This window comes from Ovis aries, chromosome 20 (genome assembly GCF_016772045.2).
Source record: "Ovis aries strain OAR_USU_Benz2616 breed Rambouillet chromosome 20, ARS-UI_Ramb_v3.0, whole genome shotgun sequence".
Classification (NCBI taxonomy): Eukaryota; Metazoa; Chordata; class Mammalia; order Artiodactyla; family Bovidae; genus Ovis; species Ovis aries.
The window spans coordinates 47,241,110-47,267,284 of NC_056073.1; the positions used below are offsets into that span (position 1 = coordinate 47,241,110).

Genomic DNA, 26,175 nt, shown 5'->3' on the forward strand with positions numbered 1-26,175 from the left:
GAGACACACTCGCCACGGCGGCTTCGTGTCCTCCTCCTGCTCCAGCGCCCACTTCGTTAATGTGAAACACCGGGGCCTGCAGGAGAACAGCCTCGGCGTTTACACGAATTTGGATTTCCAGTGATTTTTATGAAGGAACAGCGGGCACCTTGCCAGCTTTGAGGGTGGGGGTAAGGGCAGGAGAGCGCGAGAAAGAAGCCAGCAGCTGTTTCGAGTTATAAACTTCTGTCTAAACTGGTAGCATCCCACTGTGGTTCTGCTGCCTTTGGGGTTTGCAAATGGACTGGGCGCCTATTTTAGCTCTGGGTTAACAAGCAGTCTCTCCCACCAGCTACTGTCACAGTTCACTGCCCGGCTGGGCCCTGCTGGCTCAGGCCTGCCTCCAGGCATCCTGAGAGCAGGGGACTGCGTAGAGGGCAGAGCGGAGAGGGGAGAAGGGAGGTTAACTCTGTTCTGTAATTGACTCCTCTGGTTTCCAGACACAAGCCCCACCCACTAGACCGGGCCAGCTGGTGGGCCTGTGGTGGATGCGGGGCAGGCTCTTCTCACAGCTCTGCCTGAGGGGCCTGCCAGCCACAGGCCTCCTGCGGTCCCCTCCCCAATCAAACGGGGCCAGCACCAAGCGGGCGAGGGAGACTGGAGGTTTACCGTCACAGCCGTGGCGTCCCGGTGGGTGAACTATGTCCCAGATCACATGGAGCACTGAGCCAGGGTTGGGGGCAGTCCCCGTCCCCATCCTCTCTGAGCGGCAGGCCCCGCTCCAGAAGCGCCCACGCCCGACGGGAGGCACCTCACCTCCCCCTGTCACCGCCACCCACTGCGGTGCAGGCTCCAGCTGCCCAGAACGCTCTCCCGAGAGCCAGGCTGCTTCCCATCGGAGAGAATCTCCTAGTAGACAGTCACGGGGTACTTCCAGAGACGTGTCTGATCACAGACCAAAGCCCAGAGTGAGAGCAAAGCTGGGGAGGGCAGACACGAGTGGCAAGTGGACCAGGCGCCCCGTGGAGCCGGGTCAGGGGCACCCCCCAGCGGGGGCCAGGGTCGCCGAGGTGATGCCTGCCTCTGCCCACGACGCAGCGCATGAGGCTGGTCTGGTAACGTGGGCTCCGCACATGCGTCCTGGCTCCAGAGGATGCTCTCAGCAGTCACCACCCCTGCCAGCCCACACCAGGGGTGGTACGGATGCTTAGGAAACCAGGAAGTCAAGCTCCTGACTCTCCTGGGACGACAGGGCCTATGAAAGGAAGCGCTCAGGGCTTTTCTTGGTAGACAGAATGCCAACTGTGAAGAGGTGGGTTTCAGAGTCCGAGGATTTCCGGCCTGAAAGGGAACCTGGGGCGAGCTGGCCCAGCTCCCCTTCGTGGCGCCGACGCCGCTGGTCCAGGCCCACGAGAGCAGCGGCAGGACGGGCCCCGGGCCTTACTGCCCGGCCGTGCCCGCCCGTCACACTCCTCGATTCCCTCGGACAGGGCCGTCACTTGGAGACATTTTCTAGCACTTCAACTGCTCAGACTTTAATCTGCCCTTATATTTTTTTTTCTCTCTAATGGAAAAATGTCAAGCTAATGTGATGAAAGATAATGGAATCTGACACGGCTTTAACTTGCTGGCTTCTTCCTCGAACACAAACGTCTTTACTGCCTCGGACCTTTTCACTCCTCAGACACAACCAAACACGTGCCCCCAGGAAGGAAATCTGGTGCATGGGCCGGTGAGTCAGACAAACAGATGTCCACATTTCTGAACCCCCAAGCTGCATTCTGAGACCCAAAGCTGCAGCCACGTGCGCCCTGGCCTCTGCGCTGGGGACCCTCGGCCGGGCCCCTCAGGACGCGCCACTTTCAAGTCTTGTGAGGCCTGGGGCTCCCCAGGGTAGCCCTTCTGGAGGCAGAGGGGCCTGCCCAGCAGGATCACTGGGCTCCCTGCCTGATGACGACACAGCGGTAAAGGTGGGGAAGGAGAGCTGAGGTCCCCAGCCCAGCCTCAAGTTCTGCCAGAGGCTTCATCACCACCCGCTTGCCCTGCCTGGGACCACTGAGGATCAGAAAATCCACCCCCCGTCACTGTGGCTGCACCAGGCTTCATTCAGGTGCCTTGTCCTGCTGGACAGAGCTCGGCCTTGCCCCCAGCACTTTCCTAGCTTCCTGTGCTATTGGCCCAGTCCCACGAGCACCTGCCCTGCACCCCCATCCTTACCACCCACGCGGGTGCACCTCATGAGCACTGGGGCTGCAACACCTTCTGTGCAGAAAACGTGTCTGCTCCCCAGAGCCCTGTGCTAGGAGGCTCCCCGTGTGCAGGGATTCAAAGGGGTGGCCCAGGGGCCCTGCTCAGAGTGCAGGAAGCACTGGGACCCTGGGGAAGCCTCCCGCGGCCGCAGCCACCTGTGTGGCCTTGCCAGTGCCCCCAGCACTGTGACGGGCGCAGTCACAGGCTGGAGGGATGGGAGGGAGGGGCGCTGCACCCTGCTCCAGCACGGCCTGCCTGGCCTGCTCCTACCTCAGCGGGTTATCCGAGTGTGTCTCCATGTGGGTCTCCAGCCCGTACTTGCACACAAACTCCTTGAAACAGAGTGGGCAGTGAGACACCTCCTCGGTTTTCCTCTCCGCGTCACCCAGCGGCCCGTCCTCCACCATCTGACGGGAAAGGAGAAGCACAGGGTCACGAGGGGCCCCTGCACGCTCTGACCAGGCGGCCGAACACGCCCCTGGCCCGCTCCTTCCTGTTCAGCCCCCTCAATTCAACTGATGTCCATGGAGCACCCAGGATCTGCCAGGCGCTGGGAGTAAATGGGGGATGACAGGAGAGGCCCCAGGGCTGGGGAATCCCCTGTTCTAGCTGGAGAAACAAACACAGCCTGGAACAACAGAACAAGCTCTTTGCATCATCAGTGGGCTCAGCCGGGGGCTCCACAAAGCAAGGACGGACACGCGTGCTTTTCTCCAGGTACCTTATGAAACAGCGCAAGGAAACACAGCTGAAAAGCCTGGGAGTGGGGGTCTGCCAAGTCCCCAGACTGAGAAACTGAAGGCTGGGGGATTTCAGCCAGGAGCCCCTGGGCTGCACGCGCATTTGTGCGGGGGCAGGGTGGGGAGGACCTTTTTGGCTGGCGCCGGGTCTTCCTTCTCCGACTCCGCTTCGTGACTCAGTTTCCTCTTGGAGGACAGCCGCCTGCGCTTCAGTGGGGATGGGGGGGCTACAGCTGGAGAGCTGTTGGGGTCCTTCTCGTGGATCTTCATGTGTCTGCAAAGAACATACACACACACAATGTGATCTAGGAACGAAAACTGGGTTGGTTTATTTTAAATGTCTTCCATTTGGGCACTGGTACTTAAAAGTTTTCCTTAGTTAAGAGATACGGGGGTGTAATTTATTTAGTGACTTCGTTTTAAAAGCCTTATAATCTCCTTGAACTCCTCTTAAAGCTCTCACAACGAAGTACTGGCCAAAAACGTGGCTCAGCGCCTTGCTCTCTGTTGTTGAGAGAACTTTGCTGGCACCAAAGAGAGGAAAGCAAACCATCTGACGACCTGCTCCACTTACGCAGACAAGCTGCACTATTTGGGGACACATAATTCTATAGGCAAAAGGAGTCCCAGGTACTACCACCAGTTCACTCGGTGGCTCTGGAACCCAGTCCCTGTCTACCAGGAGAACGTGTCCTCTCCTGCCTTTGGAAGCATGCTGGGGTCGAATGTGAGAAGTGCTGACCCAGCACATGTCTGAAGTGCCTCCAACCTGAAAGCCTGCCCTTGCTCTCCGAGGTCTTGCATGAACTCCCAGATCATGAGAGTGGCTGGGACAATGGTTAAGTTACCTGTTCCAACCCTGACATCTACAGGACCAGGAATATACGTACAAGGAAGGATTATATTAGTATGCACATGCCTGCTCCAAAAGGAGAGTGTTATGGGTGACCTGACTTAAGTGACCTCACGTTATCAAGTTCTAAAACAAACATTCTAGGAACCAGGTCCCAAGAGCTATAGGAAAGAAAGAATAGCATTACAAAAAGATAGTCAGTCTCAATTTCCTCGCTTTGTGACATGAGAGGTTGACTTTTCCTAATGACAGTCATCACTGGCATCACCATCTCCGAACAGGGTTAAACTGTGCCAGATGTGGGAATGTGGCCACGGCGCTTTATAAATAACTCTCTGATGGGATTATTGTACTGGAGACATTCTCAGGAATGGGAAAAAACAGCAACATTTTCATAAATGATCCTGTCACACTTCTAAAAAGAAGTTCTGTTCAGCTCACGCTCACTCTCTGCTGTACTTTATTTACCGGAGTCAGGCTTGGGAGGAAAGGGCTGAGAAGCTCATAACCATGAGGAGCAACAGCTCAGGTGCTCAGGCTCTCAGGCCACAGATCCGACCAGAAGGCTGGGTTCTTCACCTCTGCCTCCAGGGACCCCTGTGAGTCTCCCTCCTGTGAGTGTGTGGAGGTGATAGCCAGAGCTTCCCTGGTTCTGGTCCTGTAGACGTGTTCTTGGGGGTGGAGGGGTCCCTGGGGCAGCCCTTGACCACACTACCCCCTGTCCAAAGCGCACCAGCCCAGTCATCCACCAGCAGGTGAGATGTGGCCTCACCTTTGAGGAGTGGGTTCAGGGAAGGCAGCTCAGGCCGACCCTCTGCTTTCTTAGGGGGACTCAGTGTGGTGGGTCAGAAAGATCCAGTGGGAGAAAATGGAAAAGAATCACAGACAACCGTCATGCCCACGCCCACACAATTCCTTGCTCAGGTTATCGGGAAATGAAGCTTTATTATTCTTTTTGGCCCCTTAATGCCTTCAGAGAGTTAATGGGAGACAAACACCTTTGTTCTAAGCACCCCCTCTATTTCAAGGCGGCTGAGAGTTAGGGAGATCATCACTTAATATCAGTGTATGGAGAAAAAAAATGGCTGGCAAGTTTCTTTCAACATTCATCATATGGCGTATTCCAATTTAAGAAGTGTAAAAACTTTTTTTTTAAGGCATCTAAGAATTGAGGACACTTACTCCTTGGAAGGAAGATTATGACCAACCTACACAGCATATTAAAAAGCAGAGACATTACTTTGCCAACAAAGGTCTGTCTAGTCAAGGCTCTGGTTTTTCCAGTGGTCATGTATGGATGTGAGAGTTACACTATAAAGAAAGCTGAGCGCCAAAGAATTGATGCATTTCTTTTCTTTTTTTTTTTTTTTTTTTTTTTACACTCAGGGGAAAGCGCGAACGCAGTCCCCCACTACCACAAATTATGCAGTCGAGTTTCCCACATTTGGGGAAATCGCAGGGGTCAGCACATCCGGAGTGCAATGGATAAGCCTCGCCCTGGGAAAACCACCTTCGTGATCATGGTATCTCCCCTGCCAGGTAAGTATAGAATTGATGCATTTCAACTGTGGTGTTGGAGAAGACTCTTGAGAGTCCCTTGGACTGCAATGAGATCCAACCAGTCCATCTTAAAGGAGATCAGTCCTGGATGTTCACTGGAAGGACTGATGCTGAAGCTGAAACTCCAATACTTTGGCCACCTCATGCGAAGAGTTGACTCATTGGAAAAGACTCTGATGCTGGGAGGGATTAGGGGCAGGAGGAGAAGGGGACGACAGAGGATGAGACGGCTGGATGGCATCACTGACTTGATGGACATGAGTTTGAGTGAACTCCGGGAGTTGGTGATGGACAGGGAGGCCTGGCGCGCTGTGATTCATGGGGTTGCAAAGAGTCGGACACGACTAAGCGACTGAACTGAACTGAACTGACTAAAGAATTGAGGAAGTGTGATAATACTAAGGGATGTAAATTAGCACCAAACCCATCGTTTCAACAGATCACTCAAAATTAACTTCAAAAACGAGTACCCTTTCTACAGCCAACAGGTTACTGGTGCGGCTGACACGAGGCCACGATCACCGTGAGAACACTGGGAACCAGAGCTGACGACTGCAAGCAGTTCACAAGCTCATCTCAAGCCACACCTTTTTTTATCATGTGACACCAACGGTCATGAGATTGGTGCTTTATTACCCAGCTCCTGGGATGCAGGAGGGAGGTGGTTTTCAGGGAGCAGAGGGAGAAGGGGAAACTGGAGCCAGGAACCTCACCTAGACTAGGATCGATTTCGCAGATGAGGCCGCTGAGGTGCAGAGGCTGACACGCCAGGGCCAACGCCAAGGCCAACGCCAAGGTCTGTGCTGTCTCCCAGACTCCCTCAAAGGCCGGGCCTCTGCCTCTCTGCTCCAGAGCGCGGGCCGGAACCTTGGGGCTCTTCTCTGAGCCCCAGACACTTCCTCCCCGAGTGGCTGTGGCCCACTGTGTCGTGACCCAGCTCTAACCTGCAGGAGAAGGGATGGCTCCAGGTCGGGCCTCGATGCTCCCACCTCCAGCCCTGACTTGTTGCTGATGGCAGGGGGACAGGACAAGGGCAAGGTCGTCTCCGGGGCTTGGCGGCGAGGACGAGGCTCCTGAACACGGCAGCCGCTCCAGCTCCCTCGGTGAACCCAGCTGGAGCGTCGGTTCAGAGCCATGCTCCTCCAGTCAAATCCTGCTCACTGGCCAAGACACAGGGTTCCCAGCCTGTCCTCGTAGCGACGGGCAGTGCGAGCTCTGGACGCGCACTTAAGAGCTTGATTTGGGGCATTTCTGGACTTGGATGTGATCTGCACTTACAGACTCTTCCTACCCTGACCCCTTTTCTCCTCGCCAATAGCAGGAGCAGTCACAGGAGCGTCCACTTCCTCCCAGACACTCACAGGAAGCGGGGGGATTTGCCATGGGGAACCACCGACGGCCTCTTCCCTGAAGAGCAGGGCCAGAACAGGGGACGGTGGGCAAGGAGGAGATGCCCATTTCTCTTCTTTAGAAGACCTGGCTCTGTTGTTCTTCCAGGTTTCATTTCAAGGGCTAATCCATCCAATTTCTAAGTTCCATCTACACGAGCCTCAGGCCTGGAAGTGGGGTGAGATGCTGGTCCAACCACCCACGTGGCACAGAACGTCCCTCAGCCCTGCGCCACCATTCAGTTCTGACTGAATGCTTCCAGAAACAAGGACTCTCCATTTCAACGAGACCAAGTGTTAAAACCATCTTCCTTGTGTTGAGTCAGAACTTTCTTCCTTCCTTTAAACACCTGTCCATCCTCGGGGGCAAAAGTCAGGCTGCCTTCTCTGCTGCAGGGCTGCTCCTCAGACAGTTCACGGTGAGGTCTGCGTCTCTCCAAAGTTCCTCTCCTTGGAACCAAACAGTTCTGACTCCTTCAGCCAGCGCCTCCCAGTTCTGCCCTCCGGAGTTCTCTGCTGGTAGAACCAGCTGCTACTCATCTTGGAATACTCTCCCATTTGTGAATACCCTTCATGAAGTGACGGGTCAGAAGTAAACACCCATTTGGATGTGGTCTGAGTGGGGGGCACACACGGGGCTGGGACGACATGTCCTGAGGTCGTGGAGATGGAGCTGGGGTTCGGGGCGGGGTGTAACAGCGACGTCACCCCCTCAGCTCCCGCTCAGACCTCCGCAAGTTCTCCCATCAAACTGCCGTCGAGCCCCGTGTGCTCCATCCCATAGCTGAGCAGTGAACAGCTCTTCTCTCTCCAGGGAGGCAAGAATGAGAAAGGCTGACAGTTTCTGTGGTACAGAAGCTGACACAGCACGAAGGCTGCTGTGGTACAGAAAGCTGGCTCTCACGCGCTGTGGATGGGGCTGAACACTGGTAGCAACTTTTCCCCAAAGCAGCTGAGTGACAGGGATCTGAGTTTTAATCCATATGCCCTTTATTCCAATAATTCCACTCCCAGAAACTTGTCTTAAAGGCTAATACCTGGAAAAAGGTTGAAAGATCTATGCACAGGGATGAACTCAGATGGAAATGCAACAAAGACTGTGAGCCACAGGATTCCTGACTGGTTCTGACACGACACTGACCACGCCACTGTCCCCCTTGTTCCTCCTCCGTACTGGGCCGGCTGAGCTTCTAAAGCAGGGATCCAGGCCCACACTCTTTGTCAACGCTTCTGGTGGTCCACTCTTGGACCTGCCCGCTTCTGGGGCCTCCCCTGCGGGCCCCTGCCCTGGCCCCGGGCACTTTCACTCTAGCGCTCCCCACGTCTGCTCAAGCACGACAGCCACTGGACCGCAGTCACGCTCTTCACCCCTTCCTGCTGCTCACAGGGCCGTTCACTATCAGAGCGGGAAGCTGACGCTTTCTGGACATTAAGCGCTACACCTCTCCTGGGCTCATTCTTCAGTGTACCAGCAACCCTGCATAAGTCCACCAGGGAGAAAAACACCCCAAAGAACTGGGAAATGAAACCTTCTTATCTCGGGGGTAAGAGTCCTTGAAAAACCTGCAGTAAGTTTAAAGGAGCACCTCGTAGAAGGTGTCCCCACGGCAGGTCTCAAGCCTCCTCCAAGCTTGCTGGCGTCTGATTTACGAGTGAAGGTCAAAGCTCAGGCAGGATCTAGACACCGCCAGGGTCTGCTCGCTTCTCAGTCTGAATTTCTGCACAGGTATCACTGATCTGGGCTCTGAAAGACCTGACCCTCTGAGTGAACGGCATCGTGAGGTAGGTCACCCTTTTCAGCCAACAGGACGCGAACCGTACTCTAAAGCAGCACCCAGCGCCACTCGGGGCCCCGCCAGACCGCAGTCAACAGGCTCACACAGGTTTTTACAGCCTCATTACAGATGACTCCCCATCCCTACCCGGGCTGGCTGTGCTTTTACAACAAAGCCTCATGATAACCAGCGAGGGAGCGGACGAGATTAAGAGGCGCTGCGGCCCTATGGCCTACTTTCTGGGCTGAAGAAAAGTTAAATCTCCAGAAGGATTTGTGTGTTTTCCCATCAGAAGCTGGGGGAGAAGTTCCAGGGTGCGGAGAATGACCGTGTAAGTCAATCAGGCCCTGGGCTGGCAACGCCCAGGCGGGGGAGTGAAGACAAGTGGACATGGGCCCACAGGCACCTTCAGGTGAGCAGGTGTTGTCAGGCTCAGTCACGCTCACCCAGAAGCAGGCCCGCCAGCCACGGCGGGGTTGGGGGAAGGAGGCGTGATCCGCCTAATAGGCTAAAGGGACGGAGCCTGGGGAAGGGCCTAGAAGGTAGCCGGGCATGAGGCACAGGACTTGGAGAGGCATATCCCGCAGTCTGCATCCTCTGCGGGGAGCTGGCGGCAGGGCGCTCCGGGTGGAACAGTTGGACGCTGCACACCCCCAGCGGGCCGGGCTCCTGCTGGGCGCCACGTGGCTGGTGGAGGCTGTGACCACAGAGGCTTCCTCCTCGTTGCTGATACTCAAGGGAAACGCGTCCTGAGACCAGGGGCCGCCCGCTCTTCTTGTGCCTACCACGGCCTGGTCGTCTGGCGCTGCCGCGCCAGGACGACTCGGCTCTGTGGGAAGTTAGGGGATCTAGGCTCAGGGCAGGAGCAGCCAGGGTCCAGGGCCACAGACTCGTGAACATGCACCCGCCTCTGCCCTCCCCGCAGCCCCGCTCCGGGTTCCTGCTCCGTCTCAAGTCTCACGGGAGGCCTCGGGACAGACCCTTCTGCACCAATGGGCCAGGCCGGGGTCACGATGCCTGAGGAGCATCTCCCCTCCCGCCCCCTTTCTGCAGGCCCTGTTCCTCTCCGACGTCCCACTGACACTGGAAGCCGCCGCCTTTAGCACAGGATCTCAGGACAAGCCTCTGGCCGACTATTCAGAAGACAGAGCCTGTAATGCTCCTTCTCAAGTCCTCCCCTCCTGACCTTCAAATCCAGCGCGGGGAGCTGGGCAGTCAGCCCCCGTCAGTAAATACCAGCTCGTAAAAACCCCTATTCTAGACCTGCTCCTCATAGCCCGGCCTTTCAATCTGAATTCCCTGAACCCTCCTGTACTTTCCCCGCTTTGCCTGCCCTTGCTTTGCTAAAGTAATCTTTCACTTACTGTAATGCTCCCCATGAGTTATTTGGCTCCCTTGTTTAGAACACTCACGAAGACACTCAGTATCCATTTCCACGTAAAACTATGGATTCTGAGAAGAACAAAAGGAAGACCCCAGAGGCCGTGTGAGCTGCCTGCTGTCCCGGCCCATCCGGTGCTAATGCAGAGAAGCAGAGTGGCTGCTCTCCTCTCCGACAGCCCCTAGCGATTTCAGGGCAGCCGCCTGGTGCGTGGACTCTTTTCATCCCTGGGCTGGATGCCTCCATGTTTTCAGCCTCCCTGTACGCCCAGGGCCAGCTGTGGCCCAGCAGGGCCTAGATCTGGGGTCTTGGGCGAGGGAGGCCTTCAGCTGGGAGCCATCCCCTTTGAGGGCAGCATCTGCCACTCGTGTCCCCAGAGAAGGCCCTTCCATGGCAGAGAGCTAAGAACCAATGCTTCACGGGGGGATGGGAGCACACGAGGCACCCAGATCTTTCCTCACTTCGGCCCCGAGGGGAGCCTGCCTTCCCCTTCTACCCGGACGGCAGAACCCAGCTGTTCACGTCCTTTTTCAGTGAGGAGGAGGAAAAGATGGACTCTCTGGGGAGTAAGAGGGTGTCCAGGCGCTCTGGCCTGCCGGGCCACAGGGGGAAGGCTGCCATGGGTGCGGGTGCAGGAGGTCACCGCCACAGCGGGGACACCATCCAGCGCGACCTAGGGGCCGGCGAGACAGACAACGCACGGGGCTCTGCAGGTGAGCCCCACCTGGCAACACCGACTGGACCACACAGCCCTGCCTCTGAGCGCAGCTAACGGCCCATATTTAAGCAGAACGGAGGCTCGCAGGGGGTGACGCGCTGGCCCACGTGCTGTGCTGTGGGGGAGGAGGGCCCAGGGGTGCTGGTGCCTTCAGCTGAACCCCGAGCCATTGCAGACCTCGGTCTTCCCACCTGCAAAATGGGCAGGCCTCCCAAGGGCGCTGAGTTATAGAAACCGAGAGTGAGGCTGGAGAGCAGCTGCTGCGTCCAAGTGACCCATTACGCAACCGCATCTCTGGTTTAAGGAAACACCCTCTCCTCGCTGAAGGCCCATGAGCTCGCCATCAACCCGGAGCCCTGCAGGAAGCAGAGGAGAAAGGCCACCGAGGAGCGGGAAGGTACGCACACACCCCACGGGTGGGCTCTTGTGTGGTAAACACACGTGCTTGGATTTTTGTGTTGCTCATTCACTCCTTTATTTTTTTTTTTTGGAGGGGGGTGGTGTAAACTTTGCTGCTAATCACCTTCCTTAACAAATCAGAAAAGACGTTGACAGTTTCGATGTCTGCTAGCACCGGCTTGTTCAGCCCAAACAGGTTGGACAAGTTGAATATTTAAACAAAGGTGGAAAAATGCGAGGTATAAAGCAGGACGTGCCGAGTGGCCTACAGCCAGCGTCCTGCAGGTCCAAGTTTGCGATCTAACACTGGCTCCCTCTCTTCCTCCGTCCTCCTCGCTCTGCTGCTTTCACGGTTATCCAACTGAACGGGACACAGCCTCGGGATCGGCTCAACGTTCCTGGCGAGGGGGGCGTGTGCGAGAGAAGGGAGCCGAGGCTGGCTCCCCACGCCGCATCCCGTTCCAGGGCCTTGCCACCCATGTCCCAACTTCCACCGGGCACAACTGCCAGGCCACTCAAGTGTGGGCAAGCAAGGATGCTCCAGAGTTTGATGCCATTCACCACTTCCACCTGGTGCAACCGAGCTTTCGAAATATTTAGACAAGAGACGTCAAAAACACTGTGCCACCTGCACCCAACATTTCTTTTGCGTCTGCTTAATCTCCAGCACAAACTAAGAGACAAACACCACCTCTGCCAAAACAGAAGACAAGCTAAGTTGTAAACCTCAGCATCCAGTCGGCCACATGGTAAGAGACAATTTAATTAGGAAGTAGATCATGAACGTGAGAAACAGTGATACGAAGAACAAAATGCTTGGCTGGTGTTTACCACCTGCCCATGCTGGGATGGTCCTATGAACAGACTCTCTCCAGCTTAAGTGGACTTAAACTGGCCCTTCAGAAGAAAACGCAGCATCAAACTGACAGACATTTTTCAAATATCCTTTCAAAAAATAAAATAAGCTCTGCTGGAGGGGCTGAAGGGGTAGCTCTGCCATTTCCTTATCCTAGTGTCTACGGGAGGAATAAAATCCTAGGACCGACGCCCGCCACCTGTTCCTTTTCTCAGGGAAGAGTGGCAGCGTTCTACCGCGTGCAGGCTTCTCAGATGTAAAGTAAGAGTTCTGAAAAGGACCACAGACCGTCGTCCAACAGCAAGTGCGAATCCACACGAAAAATGTAAAAACACCACAAAACCAGCAATTCAAACAAAGGAAAACAACAAACTGCAAGTCTTCAAATAACGGTGAGGGTGTGCACAGCTCAGAGAAGATACAGGACACAGACTCTTGCTGTCACGTCAGCCTGAAATCCTCAAGGTCAAAGGGCACAGGGTCTGTTCCCTCAGTTTTGTAAGTACTCATGCTCACCGTCACAGAGGAGGGACTAGTGGGTTAAACTTTCCTCAGGGAGAAGAGAGAGGAAGCAAACTACCATCTGAGGAATATCTGATGTGAGCCAGCATTTAATCCTCGTAACAACAACTCTGAGCAGAGTGCCACTCCCGTTACAGACCAAGGGATGGAGGCCCTCGTCCCCGTTCTGAGGAGCATCCTTACCAGCCTCAGCCAGAGAGGAAGGAAGAACTCTCAGGGGACCCACAGAGAGGCCGCCTTTATTTCAGCAACCACCGAAGTTGAAATAATAGCGTACAAATTTCAATTCCAGCCAACGAGATGTAAAAAAGGCTAAAAACGTTTAAATATAATTAAACAATAAACCATTTGGTGAAAGATTAATAAAGCTATTGGGGAAAAGTGGTAACTTAAGACATTCTGCTGTGATAAACGGACTTATAAATGTTCAGTCTTAAGGGGAAAGTTCTGGGCCTCTCAATGCAGACTTCCAAGAGAGGGAAAAGCATGTAAAGTGGAATGATCAAGCAATGGGGTAATACACTTCAATGACTTTTTTTTCCTGGTTAAAGAGAAAAAAAAGTTTACACTTCCGTAATAGAAAAGGCTTTTTAAACTGTACCCGAAGTATGCCCATTCCAGTAGAGAGTACTAAATATACTGAAACGTCCTTGTAACCATGTACTATCATGAAACGACCAAATCTTCACAAGACAGCCGCCAGAACTGAGGGCCACACGTCCAGCACAGTTCACAGTTGTGCTGACTGCACAGACGATGGTAAAATCTCTTTCACACAAACCCCTCAGTCTTCAGAGGGCTGCCAAGTACATCATCTTCTAAGGGCACCCAAAAGTAGAAAGGCTTCTGAGCGCCCCCGAAAGGCGTTTTCTCCTCGTCTGTCTTTCCCTCTAGGGAAGGGGACACTCAGTTACAGGTAAGAACTGTGTTAGCATCCCCCCTGCTTTTCAGTAGCAATATTCTCAAGGAAACAACAATGCTCACATAGTCCTGGGTAGGCTGACCCCTAGACTCTCATCCTACAGGGACCTCCTCCTGCTGCCTCCCTCCTTCTCACAGGGGCCAGGGAGCAGGCCCTGGGACTGGGACGCGTTTCTGGGGGGGCGGGCCGAGCCCTGCGTGCGCACCCCCACTCCTGAGAAGGGGCAGGCACGAGGCCAGAGAGCGCGCCCCCGGGCACCTGACCATCGCCGTGGCTACTTTTCACAGGGGGCTTCCTCTTGCTGGACCTGGAGGCTACAGAAGCGACCCTCCCGTCTTGCGGCCCGGTCTCCGCTCCTCCTGCCTTCAGTCCCGGCCACCAGTTCCGACCCACAGCGCAGCGGCAGAGGCCAAGGCCGAGGCCTGGCTGCGCCCGAGCGGCTGAGAGTGCCGTGCTAAATTCAGAGCCTCCATGCTCTCATCTGTCACGGAGCAGGTCACATTTCTGTGCGGCCAATGTTGGAACACAGAAGCCTCTGTTTCTGAAGACGGCCCATGATGCGGGGGCATCCCCGGGCCCATCTCCTGTGGGGAGGGATGGACGCAGGCGTGTCCACGGCAGCAGGAGAGCGGGGCGATGGGATGACTCTCCAGGGGCGCCCCCGCCTCACCGCTAACTTCTGCACACACAGCTGAGCTGAGGACACAGCCTGCTCTTTCTGCACTCCCCTCTAAGACAACGGAGAGGTTGGGAAAGTGTGCTCCCGACAGCGTCTCTCTCCTGTGTGTTCCTAACATGACAAGGACTCTGAGACTCTCTTTACAGCTTAAAGGTCTACAGTTTGTAAGATGAGGAGCAAAGGAGAAATTAATTTCCTATTTTCCGAGGCCATTATAGTCTGCAAAAGGAAAATCCCCATTTCAGAGGTCTGATTCTTTCCAGAGGAGATTTGTGCCATTCTCTCTTTCAAGCATCATCACTTCTTCACAGCTCTGCCGTCCAGCACTTTCTGGAAAGTTTTTGCAGATTGCAAAGCTCAGTGCCCTTTTTCCTACACTGAGCTCTCCCAGAGCTGGCTCAGTTTCCCAAGTTTGTTTTGGAAGACAAGCACCGCTCAATCCAAAATTTCAACATGGGAGCAACTGATAAAGAATTCTGGGAAGTTCAAAGCTGGAGCTGCAGCAATGTTTCCGTGATACCTGTTTTGCACTGCGATGGCAACCTATTAGTCTGCTCAGGAACTAAGCTGCGGTTCGAAAGGTTTGGGAAAGGATTTTCAAACCTCAAAAACATGAGAATCCGCAGACAGGGAAGTGGTAACTTGAAAAACCGTCCCAGATACGGTAATAAATTGAGATGGTCTCCCCTGAAATTTCTTTAAAATAAGCTGGAATCTGTATCACAGCAGTCTCCCTGTTTACCAGATATACAACTACTTTTAAAAATAATTTAAATGCATTTCCTGGAATGAAATTATAGTAAGTTATGGGCTGTACCTGAGCTACAGTGCAACTATCAACATGACGACACATAATTTAATCTGCTTTCTGATTCAGTGAAGTTTATTTTTCTTTTTATTAATATGATAATTCTACTGGGTTGACTACAAGGTGATGGTCCTCTCATAAAACTAAGGTAAAAGAAACTACAAAAAGGTCGATTAACCTAATAAGTGAAGATAACAAACACATTCTTACACAATGACCAGTGGCAGAAAAAGACAGAGTGACTTGCTTTTAGACAGAGGGTGGCTGCAAAGGTACCTCATTGAAATTAGCTAGGCGTGACCTGAACTGAACAGGACGGAGCTCCCGGCGTCCGTGCTGTGAGGTGTGTGCGCCCCGCTGGGTGCTGAAGCAGCCAGGGTCCGGGGTGGAGCCCAGATCTGCCTCCTCCATGGCTGCTCAGCCCTAAATCCGGGGAAGGTGGGGCTTATCCAGGGGAAAGGGCACACGGAGGCTGGTGCAGCACGCGCGTGTGTGTGGACAACCTCAGGAAACGGGTGAGCAGGAGGCTGAGGGCAGGGGTACTACAAGTTCCCAGACCAGCCCTGGCGAGTCGGGGCTTGGCAAATTGGATCTAGAGATCCACACCACGGGGGCTCGTGTTTCGGCAGGGGTCTTACTGAGTCTGCACCCCCGAGGGGAGGGACTGAAGATCAGAGCACAGAGCTGTGTCACAGGAGGCTGGCGCAGGAAAGGGGGCCCGGGACAGGTTAGAAATGAGGCAGAGCAGGGATGGGGGTGGGCGTCCAGGCTGCACAGGCCCGGCCTCTGCCTGGGCTCCAGAGCCCCCACCGGGGAGTCCCTGGCTCTCCCAGCCCAGATGCTGCGGCAGACCTCGGGGAGTGGCAGGGCAGCCGCTGAAGGCAAATAAGAAACACAACTTTGGTCCTAAGAAGCAAGCACACAGCCCACTGACTTCCTTCCAGGCTCTGAAAGTCAAGCGAGGATGCGGCCCATCAGAACTGGGGGGCGCACAGTCTTTTCAACCCCAGAGCAGCTCTGGCCCCTGACGAGTGTAACACAGGTACGTGCCCAGGAGAGACCACAGCTCACCATCCTGGCATCAGATCCTGGAACAGATCCACCGGACCAATGAATCTTACTCTGCTCTTTCTGGCACATTTTTGTAAGTGTTTTCACATTTTTATAGTTTTTCTTTACCCCCCAAAAGTACAGTTGCACCAACAAACGAAGGTGGTGATGGCTGTGACTGATTACCAAACACCAAATGTTTCTTTTAACCCATGGTTTGCAATTTTCTGCAGGAGTGTAATAAGCTCAAATATCCCAAGTAAATTCTTTTAAATTTAAGTTACAGGTTTAGGATAGCAAAAACAAAAGAAAAAAACCTCTTCATTATTTTCTGGCATCTTACGAATAGTCAGTCAGCCCCTGTGTTTCCCTTCAGTGGCACATGCGGCATTAGTGAAGCAATAATGAACTGACATTACCCCCTGCGCGCTGCACGCGCTCATTCCCACAGTCGGTTCCCACTGAATCCCCACAATGCTGCCACTGGTACAGACATCACTGCTTTTTACAGATGAAGTAACCAAGACTCAGAGAGGTCAGTTAACCTGCCAGGGTCACACAGCGAGGAGTGCGTGCCTCTCAGAGATCATCACAGGATGCCGTCAGCTCCGAAAACACAAACTCAGAAACACCTCTCAGCCAGGACATCCCCCAGGCCGCTGCAAGCCTCACAACGCTTTCACAAACACTGCACTTGAGTGCAAGTTCTAAGAAAAGGTTTCACCATGCCACTCTGGTGAAGCACAGAAAAATCAGAGATTTCTGAAAGTTCTGCAGAATTAAAAATAGAATTCAGTCCCCAACAATTAGTCCTCTCCTGTAAATCAAGATGACTCACACGATAAAATCAGCGCAAAATAAAAAATTAGCACAAACATCCCTAATAAACAGTGATTTATAAACAGTAATTTACATAAATGAGAATCTCAGGGTAATAGCAATGGTTGGCCTAGAAAAAATTCAATATAATTTTTAACAACACATGCATGCTAAGTTGCTTCAGTCGTGTCAGACTCTTTGCAACCCCATGGACTGCAGCCCGCCAGGCTCCTCTGTCCATGGGATTCTCCAGGCAAGAATACTGGAGTGGGTTGCCATGCCCTCCTCCAGGGGATCTTCCTGACCCTGGAATCAAACCCGAGTCTTTTATGTCTCCTGTATTGGCAGGTGGGTTCTGATGGTGATTCCAGGCTCACCAAATAGAGTGGACTATGCTAGCTGGATGGCTCAAATAGTTTAACATTGAAAATGATGTTTTACTACAGGAAATTATTTTGAAAGAGAGTAAAGCTTGAAAGAGTGCTTTTTTCTAATATACAAAGTGACATACATTCTTTCTAATACACAGGCTGCATCAGTTATTTCTCATGGCCTCTAAGGCTGACAGTCTATGTTCAAACCCTGGCACTGACTGTGGTCCTAAGCAAGCTTCCTCATCTGCAAAACGGGATGATAACTGTACAAGCCTTACAGGTAAGAGCACATGAAGATAAGCAAAGATCTACGAGGAGACAGAAGGACGAGGCATAAACCAGCTGGAACTGACAGCACCTCTGAAAAACACTCCACCCAACAGCAGGAATACACGCTCGTAACAACACGAGACGTTCTCCAGGACAGGCGATATGCTCAGGTATAAACCCAGCCTCAATAAATTAAAGGAAAAAAAAATTCAAATCATGGAACGCTTTCTTCAATTAACAATGCAATGAAGTTCAAAATTAGTAATAGAAAGAAATTTGAGAAGTTGTAAATATGTGAAATCAAACATACTCTTAACCAATGGAAAAAAATCACAGAAAAACTAGAAAATACTTTGAGATGAATGAAAAGGAAAATACAACGTACAAAAATTTATGGAATGTTATGAAAGCTTTAAACAAGCTGTAAATGCCTGTCATAAAAACATTCTCGAATGAACAGTCTTTACCTGAAACTCTAGAAAGAGATGAGCAAGCTAAACTTTGAGCAGACGGGAGGGAAACAGCCATGCTTGGAGCGGAAAATTGAAAAAAACAGAGAACAGAAAAGCAACAGGGGAAAATAAGTCAACAAACTGAAAAGTTACTTCTTTTAACGCTAAGTTGCTTCACTACTGTCTGACTCATTGCAACTCAGACTGTAGCCCGCCAGGCTCCTCCGTCCACGGGACTTTCTAGGCAAGAACACTGGAGTGGGTTGCCATGCCCTTCTCCAGTGGATCTTCCCGACCCAGAGATCGAACGTCTTCTGCGTTGGCAGTCGGGTTCTTTACCGCCAGCGCCACCTGGGAAATCCCTGTTTCTTTGAAGAGACGACCAACAAAATTATTAAATGTTCAGCTAGATGGACTAGGAAAAAAACTGAGAAGGCTCAAATTAGTAACATCAGGAAGCAAAGAGGAGACATTACTGACCTTATAGAAAAAAGAGGATCGCAAGGGGACACTAAGAGCAACTGTGCGCCAGCCCACCAGCTAACTCTGATGAGATGGCTAAATTCCTACAAAAGACCTGACTACTGACACTGACTCCAAGGAGAAACAGAAAAGGTGAACAGAACTATCACAAGCAAAGAAACTGAATTAGTCCTTCAAAAACCTCTCGGGAAGAAAAGCCCCGACGGCTTTGCCGATGAATTTTACCACATATTTAAATGAAAGGAATTAATATCAACTCTTCACGAACTCTTCCAAAACGGAGAGGAGGAGGGAATATTTCACAACTCACTCTATATGGCTCTTACTTACCTCAAAGAAATGCAAGCAACCCGGAATATCCAAAACAATCTAGGGAGAGAACTAAGTTCAGAGACTCACATCTCCCAGTTTCCAAACTCACCCAAAGCCACAGTAATCAGTGCCATGTTAGGCCTTGGGATAGACACACAGACCAACGGAAGAGATCTGGCAGCACAGACAGAAATCCTTACGTTTATGGGTAACTGAATATTGATAAAGGTGCTAAGACAATTCAATGGAGAAAGAAAAGTTTTTAAGCAAACAGTACCAAAGACTGAACCTGGATTCCCTCCTCACACCATATACAAATGTCAACTTAAAATGAAGTGTAGACGTAAATGTGAAAACATTAAAATTATGGACTCGTGGGACTACACTTCATAGCTGGTGGGGTGGCTGTCATGAAGAAGAGCGACAGTTACAAGTGTGGGCACGGGTGTGTAAGACTGCAGCCCTCTCACACTGCTGGTGGGAGTGCAGAATGATGCAGCTCCTCTGGGAAACAGCGTGGCTGTTTCCCAAAATGTGAAACATGACCCCGCAATTCCCCTCCTCAGTGGCTACCCAAGGGAAACGGAACCACGTGTCCACACAAAACCTGTACAAGAATGTTCACAGCAGCATCACTTGTAAGGGCCAAAAAACAAAACCACACAAATGTCTGCTGACTGATGAAGAGGTGAATAAAATGTGCTGCTGCTGCTGCTGCTAAGTTGCTTTAGTCGAGTCCGACTCTGTGCGACCCCATAGACAGCAGCCAGCCAGACTCCTCTATCCCTGGGATTCTCCAGGCAAGAATACTAGAGTGGGTTGCCGTTTCCTTCTCCAATGCATGCATGCATGCTAAGTCGCTTCAGTCGTGTCCGACTCTGTGCGACCCCATGGACAGCAGCCCACCAGGCTCCTCTGTCCACAGGATTCTCTAGGCAAGAGTACTATGTCCCTACAATGGATTGTTAGATGCTACAACGTTGATAAATGTTGAAAGCATTAAAGCTAAGTGAAAGAAGTTGGTTAGGAAAGCCCACACATTCCGTGAGAAGTCCACAGAAGGCGGATGCACAGGGGAAGAGTGATGAGAGTCTTCCCAGGGCTCGGGGGTGGGAAGTAAGGAGAAGCCACTGCGAGTGGGTGCGGGCTTCCTTCTGGCACAATGAAAACACCCTCAAATGGGGTAGGAGAAAGCGAGGAAACCACCCAACAAGGTACTACTTCCAGGATTAGATTTTGAGAGCTCAAATACAGAAGAACAAAGAATTTTTTTTTAAGCAGGAGGAATAAAAGAGAGCGAGCAAAACGAAACAAATGGCACACAGAAGGCAAAAGGCACTAACAGACTCTAGTGCGGGAGCAAAAAGCCGCAGCTAAAATTATTGTTCTCTAGTCTCTCAGTCATGTCTGACTTCTTTGAGACCCCGTGGACTGTAGCCCGGCCAGCTCCTCTGTCCATGGGATCTCCCAGGCAAGAATACTGGGGTGCGTTGCCATTTCCTTCTCCAGGGCATCTTCCTGATCCAGGGACTGACCCTGTGTCTCCTGCCTGGCAGGCAGATTCTTTACTACTGAGCCCCTTGGGAAGCCCAGAAGCTAAAACATTAAAATAAACATTCCTAGGAGGAGATGACGGGCAAAAAGAATAGGAAATTGTGCATATATAAGGGTGTTACCTTTATATATATATATATATAAAGGTAACACCCTTCATCAAAATCCTTTAATATCCTGATACATTTCACAGCATCATACTCTACCCTGCTTCGAGGAGTTCAGACTGAGACATCCATAGGATTCAAATGATTGCAGCATTACCCAGAAATGCAAATAACAATAATAAGTAACACTGGCTGCCTGCCAACCATGTGCTGAACTCATTATCTCTAATCCCCATCCTAGTCCAATGAAGTGGATACTATCAAAAATCCCAATTTAAAGAGGAGCAAAGTCAGGTACAAATGTTACGCAACTTGCTCAAGGATGGAAAACTTGTTAAGTAGCAGAGGTGAGATTTGAAATCAGGACCTAATTCCAAAACCCCATAAATTTACCACTATACCAGTGTGTCTCAAGTACACCATCAGGGGATCATAATTTTACATAGAATAAACGGGACCATCTCGTTTGAGTATTTATATACGATAAAATACCAATTTCACAACTCTGTCAGCTTTTCTTTTAAAATACATATGTAAAAAAAAAGTTAGCCAACTTTTTAAAAGAAATCAATATAATGCTTAAAATGGAATATCGAAAAATAAAAACAGCCTGATTTTTTGAGAAGGTGAAATTTGGCTCCCTTTAAAATGTTTTCCTACAGTTCCAATGTTCCTAAAATATCTGTGTAAAAAAAGAAGATAAGTTTGTTCTGACCCCTAAATCCTAAGTCCTCTTTCTATTAAGTATGTTTTCCATTGGTTCCTCCCACATTTTTAATATGCCCACCACTGAGCTTTCTCCCACTTCAGAGCGAGCCTCCTTCTCCCTCAGGAAGTAAATTCCTGACATTTATCAGATTTTTCCCTTCGTTTTATCCTATCTTATCCTGAAGCTCTCCAGCCCACTTAACTATTTATTCGATGCTCCAGAAATGTTTCGCCCTGCAGGGAATCTCTCGGCATATGCAAATAGTTTTAAAAAGGCAAGGGTTACTATGCTAATCCTCTAGGGTTTCTCTGCCTCTGATAAGCTGCCCACCGTCATATCTCAGCAAAGAAACTCCGACTGGCCAAGGGTCACCCTGAGGAGTCCCCCATCAGCCACAGACCAAGCCCAGGTATTGCTGGCCATCGTGAGCAGACACCTCTGACACACTGGAGACTGTACAGGCAGGCAGACAAAACCAGCTCCGGCTTTTCTGCACAGGAACAGACCTCCTCCTGCCTTTGGGCAAGACGGCCAGAGGGCCGCCCTGCTTTCGGTCAACCCCGCTCTGGGCTCGAGGCGGCGGATGCAGGCTGCCCGCACCCACCCGTGCATGTTCCCGATGGTGGCGAAGGCCCGCCCGTGCGCGGCGCACCCACCCGTGCATGTTCCCGATGGTGGGGAAGGGTGAAGGCCCGCCCGCGCGCGGCGCACCCACCTGTGCATGTTCCCGTTGGTGGTGAAGGACTGCCCGCAGACGGTGCACTTGTAGGGCCTCTCCCCGGAGTGCACCAGCATGTGCCGGTCCAGGGAGCTGGCCGAGCTCAGCGACTTCCCGCAGATGCTGCACGCGTGGTCGGCCCCACCCGTGTCCGTGTTGTGCTGCGGAAAGCAAGGATCACAGCATCACCGAGGGGGACGGGCCAAAACTCGGCGATGGGGAGGTGTAAATTCAGAGCTTCACATATACACACTCGTATAAACACACACATACGTGTGTTAAAACGCCAGCAATGCTTCTCAGCTATTTTTTTGTTTCATTTTAAATGTCTTCCCGAATGTCAAAGTCTATCGGGACCGGAGACAAATCTTTGGTCTTCCGTTTCCGTGTTCCAGTACTGACAGCACTCCTTCCGCAGGCTCGAAATGAACGTGGGGTCTCTGCAGGTCTTTCTCAGAGACACATAAAGATGAACTGGCCACAAACACTAACATGAGCAGAAAGACGCAACTACGAGGCAAACGTGAAGGACGGCCTTCACGTGAGTTCTGCGATGACTCAGTCCAGCTGTCAGAGAGAGAGAACTGAAACCTGCCCGGCTCAGAGTTCCGCCTCTGAAATATGTTGCTGCTGCTAAGTCGCTTCAGTCGGGTCCGACTCTGTGCGGCCCCATAGACGGCAGCCCACCAGGCTCCCCCGCCCCTGGGATTCTCCGGGCATGAACACTGGAGTGGGGTGCCGTTTCCTTCTCAATGCATGAAATATGTTATGAAGGAACGTTTCTGCCCAAACCCAAGTTACTAAACGATGCTACTATTCAGCACCACGGCATGACCTGACTTCTGTCAGTCCTCCACAGCTCCAGATTCACTATGATCTCATGGACCGTCCACAGCAGGCAGGGGAGAAGGATAAATCTCCTAATAAAGAAGAAAAGCCAAAGAGATCCCAAGCCAAGGGAATTCCCCGCGCACGACATAAGTTTGCAGCAGCGCATAGAATCGGGGTCTACATCTACAATCTCACCGTGCTGTGAGCAGATCCGGTTCATGTTTATGATGAAAAGTCTGTTATTTGTGATTGGCTAACTAGATGTTTGCTAAATTCTGAAAAGGTGTTCTGTGTGACCTGGGACTCTGTCACAGTGACATGGATACACGAAAACTGTTTCATAACCCTCCTCAAAATCCTTAGAATATTACATCTATATTAAACAGCCACAATTCATCCATTAAGATAAAGTCACCTCCCCTCTTAACGAAGAGCAATGTGAAACAGACAGAGGCGGCAGCTGACCTGGCGAATGTGCATGGTTAGCTGGTGCTGGGTGGTGCAGACCTTCTCGCACAGGGGGCAGTTGTAGGAAGACTTCTCCTCTTTCGTCTCCTGAAAAGAGAGGAGAAAAGCATCCGCTTCAGCCCACAGTGAACTGGTGCCTCTCACGTGTGTTACACACACCTGTGTCTCATGAGCTGCAGCAACAGAGCGGCTGAGCGCATGGGCTCTGGAGCCTGGCTGGGTGTGAGCTTGTCTGCCCTCCGTTTCCTTGTTTATAAAATGGGGGAAGGCAGAGCATCCATGGCAGCACGATACAATGAGGAGTAAATCAAAGAGCACCCAGAAGGCATGAGCACAGTGCTCGGTTCAGGGGTGAGTGCTCGATAAACGTCAGTGTTCTCGTTAGACACCACTTAGAATCATCGGGGACAGTGAAAAATTAAGCGTCAAGCCACAGCCACGCTAGAAACGGGCTGTATTCCTCCCCAGGTCTGACCCAGGCTCCAGTTGCTTGTTTCTGCCTGGTCTTGAGCCCTCAAGATACATGAAAGGGAATGGAGTTATCATGACAAAAACCCACCCTCCTGAGGGTGGAAGGCCCCAGTGCCCACCTGGGTGCCCAGCGGGCATCAGTGGGACCCTTTACGGCTGGAGCACCTGCCCTAAGCGTGAGGAAGGGAAGGAGCCAGCTTTGGGGCTGGACCCTCAGGCATTTTCAACAGCCCTCTTTTTACTTGTACTCATTCAACTGAATTTCTGTTCCCTGTGAATAATACCAATTATTAAACAGTTATTATGCACACGTGAAATGGTGTTTTTTTTTCACACAAACATTAGAGATGGCTACTGTTATGGATCCCATTTTGAGGGTGAGGAAACGGGTACAGAGAGGCAAGTAACCTGCCCCAAACCAGAGCCAGGATTAACACTCAGGCCAGCTGCTCACAGCCCATGCCCTAACCACTAGGCTACACAAGCCTGACCCAGAAAGGATTGACCCCAAGGCACAGAAAGCAAACACCCTTGTGGCTGGCTCATGAGAGATGATGACAATAAAATAAAAGCCACCCTGAAAACCACAGAGACAAATGGCGCCGGGCACCGTGCAGGGTGGAGTGAAGGCAAGAGGGGGCCCGTCCTCGGCTCCTCTGGGAGGCCCCTCCCACTCCTCAGAGGTGAACAAGCCCCATGGTAAGTAACACACACCTTCTCTCCTTGGGTCTGAGAAATAAGTATGCTACACATTTTTTCACTCTCATATTTAAAAAAAAAATCACAGATATGTATTTTAAGGAAGTATATTAACCCAGAGACAATTAAAAAACAAACAAACAAAACCCCTCCGCTGCAGCCTCACTCAGTCATCATCCGCCTCTACCCCTTCCAGAGGCAGAAGGTGTGCGCGCTGGGAGCGGGGTGTTCTCCGGTCAGGATGCAGCTGGCCGAGAACCACCAGACAGAAGGCACGAACAACAGGCTGAGGGCCCTCGCCTGGCACTGCGGGGTGCCTCAGGGCTGGCCCAGACCTGGTCTCTGGGGTGTTTATGTTAAATTATTAGATTAGCAACAATGCGTATTGAAAAGCAGTTCTGGGGGCTTCTTCCCTGGGGGTCTGACTCCACACTCCCAAGCACACGGGCCTGGGTGTGATCCGTGGTCCGGGAGCTAGATCCCAGGTGCTACAATGAAGATAAAAGGTCTCTTTCATGCCACAGCTAAGATCCAGCACACCCAATCAGATAAATGTATTTTAAGTGGTTTGTTTCTGGGTTCCACTGTGTGGCATGCAGAACTTCCCTCAACAGGGTCGAACCCGTGCTCCCTGCAGGGGAAGCGTGGAGTTTGAATCCCTGGACTACCAGGGAAGTCCAAAAAGAATTTTTTTTTAAGAGATTCACTGAAGGACGTAAATAAATGTAAAAAACCAGGCCCTCCAAGCAGCCAGCCTCTTGAGGACGAAAATTCCTTTAAAAAAAAAAAATAAAAAATAAAATCACCCTGTGAGCCCCTTGAGGCAGACACCGGAGGCGCTGAGTGGCCCCTGGGACTGAAGGGATTGACTCTGGGGTCTGCCATGAACTGGAGCCCGACCCCTTTGGGAGGCGGGCAGCGGGGTGCTGCAGCCCTCAGCAGAGTCATGACGTCCATGATGGCCTGGGAGAAGGCGTCTCCAGACTCAGATGCAATTTTAAAAGCAAAGCAGATGGGAGGGGAAGCACCACGATGCCGGCAGAGCCCTGCTGGAGAGGCCCGAGTCCAGAGACTGCGGCTGTGCTGGTAGCGGGAGCTTGCTTCCCGAGCTGACAGATAACATTAGCAGCTAATGTGATAACTAACCATTCCATAATGAAACAATCTGGCACCCTTGCTGGCTTCCGGCAGTGGCTAATCTGCCCTGGAACTCTGCTCCTCAGGGCGCCCTCCAGCACTCCCGTTCGTCCCGGTAGAGACCACGCTGGGTTTTTCTAACGCGCTATCCTCCCCATCCTGCCTCTCGCCCAGATCTCCTTTCAAAAGCCTAAGCCGGTGCCCTGAGGAGCCCCAGAGGACACAGGAGGCGGGGGACGAACGGCCAGGCGCCCCTGTGGAGTCCCCTGCACGCCCCACGTGCGGACGGAAGGCCGCAGGCCCCTCCACGGCTCTACCTACTCTCTGAGTCCCTGGGACGGGACCGAGCCTGGACTCGGGCCAGCTCGGCCTCTGCTGGGCCGTGCTGGGCTCTCTCAGAAAGAGCTGGCACCTGGCACACAGTGCCTGGCTGGAAGGAAGGGTGGGGGCAGACATTGTGAAATGGGGGGATGGATGGATGGGGGGATGGATGGATGGATGGACAGTCACGTGAGACTGGAAATAAACCTTTTCTTCCCAGAGCTCCTTCTTGGCTCAGGCCACAGTCAAACAGGCTGAGAATTTTCTCAGGTACCCACAGGAAGAGAGGCACGAGGAGAAAAGGAAAAAAAGAGAGAAAAAGTATCAATGCCCCCACCCAACAGCATCATTTAACTCCGAATCTTCAGCCTTGAGGACAAGCTGGAGAAATGGACCCGCCTCGGTCGCTGGAGGGATGTGAGGCTGGGACTCTTTCTGGAGGGCACCCTGTACCGGGCCGTGACTCACGCTGGACTTCTATAGCGTATAGGTAGGGGACCATCGCGCTGGGCTGGAAGGACTGTGCTCAGACAGTTCTGCATGAGGACAGTCACTTTGGGATTATTAATA

At 52.1% G+C, this 26,175-nt stretch overlaps 1 protein-coding gene and 1 non-coding gene across 10 annotated transcripts in view; both read right to left on the reverse strand.

The window, feature by feature from the left end:
* The window catches only part of RREB1 (ras responsive element binding protein 1), a 164,003-nt gene that overhangs the window by 29,493 nt on the left and 108,335 nt on the right, over positions 1–26,175 (reverse strand). For all 9 annotated transcript variants that reach the window (XM_060403789.1, XM_042237046.2, XM_060403788.1 and 6 more), the window contains 4 exons: positions 22,975–23,064; positions 21,676–21,839; positions 3,099–3,243; positions 2,500–2,636 (listed from right to left, as the gene is read on the reverse strand). In XM_060403789.1, the coding sequence (XP_060259772.1) occupies positions 2,500–2,636; positions 3,099–3,243; positions 21,676–21,839; positions 22,975–23,064 (536 nt within the window). The remainder of the gene's footprint in view (positions 1–2,499; positions 2,637–3,098; positions 3,244–21,675; positions 21,840–22,974; positions 23,065–26,175) is intronic.
* On the reverse strand, positions 5,206–5,369 carry LOC114109768 (U1 spliceosomal RNA). Its single transcript, XR_003586347.1, has one exon. It is a non-coding gene; the product is annotated as a U1 spliceosomal RNA (small nuclear RNA).